The 6,354-nt window shown below is 48.9% G+C and overlaps 1 protein-coding gene across 1 annotated transcript in view; it reads right to left on the bottom strand.

The window, feature by feature from the left end:
- LOC106816517 (cytoplasmic dynein 2 heavy chain 1-like) overlaps positions 1 to 6,354 on the bottom strand; it is a 30,862-nt gene that overhangs the window by 1,764 nt on the left and 22,744 nt on the right. Inside the window, 9 exon segments of the mRNA XM_014821144.1 lie at positions 1,155 to 1,203; positions 1,206 to 1,266; positions 2,051 to 2,191; positions 2,194 to 2,264; positions 2,505 to 2,583; positions 2,586 to 2,594; positions 3,545 to 3,700; positions 4,169 to 4,190; positions 5,452 to 5,669. Coding sequence (XP_014676630.1) covers positions 1,155 to 1,203; positions 1,206 to 1,266; positions 2,051 to 2,191; positions 2,194 to 2,264; positions 2,505 to 2,583; positions 2,586 to 2,594; positions 3,545 to 3,700; positions 4,169 to 4,190; positions 5,452 to 5,669 — 806 coding nt within the window.

The raw sequence follows: 6,354 nt of genomic DNA, 5'->3' as shown, positions 1-6,354 counted from the left end.
GTGGCTCACTGCTTAGGTGCACGACAAGTTCCCTCCGATCCTGCTGCAGTCCAGTCTGAAGGTCACGTACGAGGTAGGTGCACGACAAGTTCCCTCCGATCTTGCTGCAGTCCAGTCTGAAGGTCACGTACGAGGTAGGTGCACGACAAGTTCCCTCCGATCCTGCTGCAGTCCAGTCTGAAGGTCACGTACGAGGTAGGTGCACGACAAGTTCCCTCCAATCCTGCTGCAGTCCAGTCTGAAGGTCACGTACGAGGTAGGTGCACGACAAGTTCCCTCCAATCTTGCTGCAGTCCAGCCTGAAGGTCACGTACGAGGTAGGTGNTCATTGACACACACCACAACTCAAGGACTCATCATTGACACACAACACAACTCAAGGACTCATCATTGACACACACCAAAACACAATGACTCATCATTGACACACACCACAACACAAGGACTCATCATTGACACACACCACAACACAAGGACTCATCATTGACACACACCACAACACAAGGACTCATCATTGACACACACCACAACACAAGGACTCATCATTGACACACACCACAACACAATGACTCATCATTGACACACACCACAACACAAGGACTTATCATTGACACACATCACAACACAATGACTCATCATTGACACACACCAAAACACAAGTACTCATCATTGACACACACCACAACACAATGACTCATCATTGACACACACCACAACACAAGGACTCATCATTGACACACACCATAACACAAGTACTCATCATTGACACACACCACAACACAATGACTCATCATTGACACACACCACAACACAATGACTCATCATTGACACACACCACAACACAATGACTCATCATTGACACACACCACAACACAATGACTCATCATTGACACACACCACAACACAATGACTCATCATTGACGCACAACAACACACCAACCGGTCAGTACACAACACCACGCCACGATGATCGGTCAGTACATTACGTGACAACNTTTTGACTTGAGCTAAATTTTCCAGATTTTTGAAAAAGAGCTCCCGCGAAAAAAAAAGAAATTTTTCCCCCTGCCGCCAACCGACATATCATGAGAGCTGCCGATGTAGCGGCGGTGGCAATAGCAGCGGGGGCGGCGGTGCATGAGAGCCGCGCTCACACGCTCACCTGTGAGCTGAAGACTCGCTGCGTCGATCGCTCGATGTTGCCGGCAGTCCGAAGTACGACGGCTTGTCTTCGTCGTCCAGCCGCGATATCACCTCCAAGTAATCCTGTAACAAGAACACAGCCGACGTCAGCTCCCATGACACCCGGAGCAGGGGGGCGGGGGGAGACGAAATGCTGGCGATCGTTCCACCGCCGCGCTGTCGCGCTCTCTCTCTGTCTCTCTCCCACCTCTCTCTCGCTCTCTCTCTCTGTCTCTCAATCTCTCTCCTCTCTATCTTCTTTATCTGTCTTGTTTTTTTTCTCTTTCTCTCTTATTCTGTTCTTCTGTTTCTCTCTCTTCTCTCTCCTCTTCTCTCCCTGTCTCTACCTCTCGTCTATATATATTTCTTCTTTCTCTCTCTCTCACTCTCTCCCTGTCTCTTACCTCTCGCTCCTTCTCTCTTTCTCTTCTCTCTCTCTATCTTGTCTGTTTCTCTCTCGCTCTCTCTCTTCCCTTGTCACTCTTTTTCTCTATCTTCTCTCCCTTAGTCTCTCTCTCTCTCTTCTCTCTCTCTCCCTGTTCACTCTTTCTCTATCTCTCTCTCTCTCCCTGTCTCTTCCTCTCTCTCTCTCTCCTGTCACTCTTTTCTCTGATCTCTCTCTCTCCCTGTCTCTATCTCTCTTCTCTCCCTGTCACTCTTACCTCTACTTCACTCTCTCTCCCCCTGTCTCTCTCTCTCTCTCGCTCTCTCGCTACTCTTCTCTTTCTCTATCTCTCTCTCTCCTTGTCTCCACTCTCTCTCTCTCTCCCTGTCACTCTACCTCTACCTCACTCTCTCTCTCCCTAGGCGGCGACACGGCATGGCAGGAAGTACGTAACGCGTTGCCGGGGGCGATGCTGCAACTCACAGCGTGTGTGGTGGATGCGGGCAGGTCGGTGCCAGCAGGCAGCATCCCGGCTCCCGCACGCGCACGCCCGCTCAGCTGCTCCCCTGTGAACAGCTGCTGGAGGTACGACTGCAACACGCGCACGTCAAACGGGTTCCCCGTTGGTCGACGCGGCCGCCATAGATGGCGCTCTCAAACAAGCCGTGGATGAACGGCCAGCGGATGGTGCTGCCCCCTGGAAGTAGAGGACGAACGTGAGTCGGGCGTCGTTTTTTTTCCGCCGATCGCGTTGGGAACAGAGGATGGTGACGCGATTATTAATTACATCATTTATTTAATTTACATGTTATTATAGTAATTAAAATATATTGTATTAATTTAATATGTGGCACTTAATGAAGACTGTAATTATGTGATGCTTTGATTGATACTTTAATTTATGCAATGCTTAATTAATGAGGTTATTGGCACTGACCTGACTTTATCGCGAGTACATCGATGATTTCGGATGCTGCTCTCAGGTCACCAGTCTGGAAAAAAACTCCGTAAAACTTTCGGTCCAACCCTTGTATAATCAGACGACGATGTCACCATAGCTACGCACAGCTCAGCACCAGGAATTATCGATACAAGATTGAGCAGCTGGCCGGTGGGATGTGATTCTTTGCCTACTTGTTAGAATCCTTGCCTGGATCAATCAGGATGACCCCCACCTGGTATTTTTTCGACATAGACATTCCTCAGCGTGACACGTACATGTGTGTACGGCCGCTTACCTGCTTGCAGTTACAGTAAATATGTAAACATATAAGTAAAACTAGAAAAATATATAGGCCTAATTACATATAATATATATATATATATTATATATATATAATTATATATATATATATTAATAATATTCTTCATGAATACGACGAGTTAGATGTTTGATACGCGATGAAGTCGATGGCCAAAGCTCATCCGCTTTCTGTGTAACTCTCACAGACTTACCTGAGGTATGTTATTGCTACTGGCGGTATGTATCTTACTTTGGGAGTATGTATCTACCTCTGGTCGTATGTATCTACCTGGACCTCGATCCAACCGGTATGTATTCTACCTGAGGTATGTATCTACCTGGGGTTATGGATTTCTACTGGGGGTATGTATCTACCTGGGGTATGTATCTACCTGAGGTATGTTATTCTACCTGAGGTATGGTATTACCTGGTGGCTACGTATCTACCTGAGGTTATGTATCTACCTGGGGTACTGTTCTACCTGGGTACGTATTCTACCTGGGGTTATGTATTACTTGGCAGTATTGTATCTGACCTGGTGGTAAGTATCTACTTTGGAGGTATGATACCTACCTAGGTAATGTATTCTACCTGGGCGTATGTATCTACCTGAGGTATGTTATCTACCGGGTATTGAATCTACCTGGGGTATGTATCTACCTGGTGGTATGTATCTACCTGGGGTATGTATCTCTACCTGGGGTATATGTATCTACTTGGGGTATGTACCTACCTGAGGTATGTACGTGCGTCTCTCCTGGGTGATGGCATGGAACCAGGCGAGCGCAAACAACGCCTGCGCTCGCAGCACGCTGCCTCCCTTAGCGATGTAATCAGCCGGCCATGACTCGTACGTCCGCTGCAGGTTCTTCTTGACACCAGGTGGCGCCTGAAACATTGATTACGTAACGTTACGATCGTTTCGTCACGCCGATAGCATCTGTAGAGTTTGGCTAAAGTAATAGATGGCAGATATGTTGTTGGATGGCGACCAGCCACCGCCATGGCCACCGTGAATGTGCCTGCGTCTGCAACCTACCTCAATCGTCACGGCAAAACCGCAGCTTGCATTTGTCGCGCGACGGATTTGATCGTCACGGCAACCACACTTGACATAACTGCCGCTACCTGATGCGTCAAGCAACCGTAACCCATGTCACCAACTATCTTAAATCACCAAGGTGACGAATTGCTGCATGTGCCACCTACCTCAATTGCCATGTGGCGACTGCTCCTCGCAGCAGCCAGCAAACACTCGATCGTCATGGCAACTGTGTCTGCCCTGACCTACCTGGCGTACGTAACCTTCAGGCTGGAACTGCAGCAGGATATGAGGGAAACTTGTCAATGCACCTACCTCGTATACAGTGACCTTCAGACTGGACTGCAGCAGGATTGAGGGAAGCTTGTCGTGCACAGAGTAACTACCGATCGTACGTGACCTCAGGCTGGATCTGCAGCAAGGATGGAGGAAACGTTGTCATGCAACTACCTCGTACGAACCCTTCAGGCTGGACTGCCAGCAGGATTGGAAGAACTTGTCGTGCCACGCTACCTCGTACGTCGACCTTCAGAACTGGACTGATGCAGCATGGATTGACTGGAACTTGTCGTGCACAGCTACGCTGTATGTGACCATTCAAAACTTGGACTGCAGCAGGATTGGAGGAATGTCCGTGCACATACTACCTCGTAACGTGACGCTTGCAGGCTGGACTGGCAGCAGGATTGATGGAACTTTGTCATGCACGCGTACCGTACGTAACCTTCAGGCTGGACTGCAGCAGGATTGAAAGGACACTTGGTCGTCACGAATCCTTACCCGTACGTGACCTTAAGACTGGACTGCAGCAGATTGGAGGAACTTGTCGTGCACCTAATCCCTCGTATGTGACCTTCAGACATGTGACTGGCAGCAGGATCCGAGGAACTTGTCGGCAGCAACGGGCAAAGCTACCTACTACGTGACCTTCAGTGCTGGACTGCAGACAGGATCGGTAGGGAACATTGTCGTGCACCTACCTCGTACGTGACCTCAGACTGGACGCAGCCAGGGATGAGGAATCATTAGTCGTGCACAACTACCTCGTACTGACCTTACAGGCTGGACTGCAGCAGGATGGAGGATACTGCATGCACACGTACCGTACGTAACCTTCAGAGCTGGACTGCAGGCAGGATTGAAAGAAATTGTCGTGCACCTACCCGCTGCGTAACGTGACTCATTCAGACTGGACTGCAGCAAGGATATGAGGGAACTTGTCGTGCACGAGAGAAGCCTACGGCTCGTTACAGTGACCTTCAGGCTGGACGAGCAGCAGATCGAGGAACTGTGTCGTGCACGCTAAACCTCGTACGTGACCTTCAGCGGACGTGCAGCAGGATTGGAGGACTATGTCGTGCACTACATAACCTTCGTTACGTGACCTTCCACGCTGGACTGCAGCAGGAATCGAAGGCGAATCTTGTCGTGCACACTACCTCGTACGTGACCGTTCACGCTGGGACTGCAGCAGTGATTGGAGGAACTAATGTCCGTGCAACCAAGCTAACCTCGTACGTTGACCTCAGCTTGGACATGCAGCAGGATAGGGAGGGAACTTGTACGTGCACGCTACGTCGTACGTTGACGCTTCAGACCTGTGGAGCAGCAGGATCGGAGGGAACTTGTCGTGCACCTCAGCAGTGAGCCACAGTCGGAATGCGTCGTTCGCTCGCAGACCGTTGATCTCCTTCTCGAGCGTCGGCAGCCACGCCGTCACCAGATGCAGGTTCTTCAGGCACAGCCACTCCCCCGTCTCCGCGCACTGACGCAGCAGCTGTAGCGCCCTCTGCTGCTGACCCTGCCCCATCGCAACCTACGCGAGAAGTGACGACGGATCGTCAGATGTGCGCGAGCGGTTAGGATGCGGGCGGGAGTGGGGAGGTATCATCAAAATTGTGACCTGCTCCAGCAAAACCTGAATAGATCATTTAATTACCTTTAAAATGATATATAATATTTGGCTATATCTAAAGAATTGACCGATCTACAGCAATTTGAAGATGGGAAACCGACTTATTCCGGAATATGCAGCTTTTGAGATAAAGCGTTCCGGGTAAAGGGCCCAGTCGGGGATGAGCAGTCAAAGGCCCTTAAAAAAAAAAAATGACCATAATAATCTAGAGATATCTGAACCTATATATCCGGATTAAATATGCACTTAGGAACTTATTTTTGTAAAAATCTCATTTTTGTCCAGGTAGGCCATTTTCAGCATTGACATGTGTGCGTGCTCATTACTCAAAACAATGACATAATTGCGACTTAGTCCATATTATGCTGGAGCGGGTCACAATTGCTTTCAGTAACATGCAATGTGGTACGTATATAGGTAGGGAATATTTAGGCAGTCGTAGTGAAGTATGCAAAAGGAGAGCATACACAATCACAGATTGCTTTTGATGTCTGATCATCACATATTATAATACTATTTATTACTATCGTTATAGCAAGTTCCGTGCTTACAACAAGTACTCTCTCTCTCTCTCTCTCTCTCTCTC

Source organism: Priapulus caudatus, unplaced genomic scaffold (assembly GCF_000485595.1).
Source record: "Priapulus caudatus unplaced genomic scaffold, Priapulus_caudatus-5.0.1 Scaffold1402, whole genome shotgun sequence".
Taxonomy (NCBI): Eukaryota; Metazoa; Priapulida; class Priapulimorpha; order Priapulimorphida; family Priapulidae; genus Priapulus; species Priapulus caudatus.
Note: the sequence above shows the minus strand (reverse complement) of the source record. Positions and strands in the feature narration are given on the sequence as shown.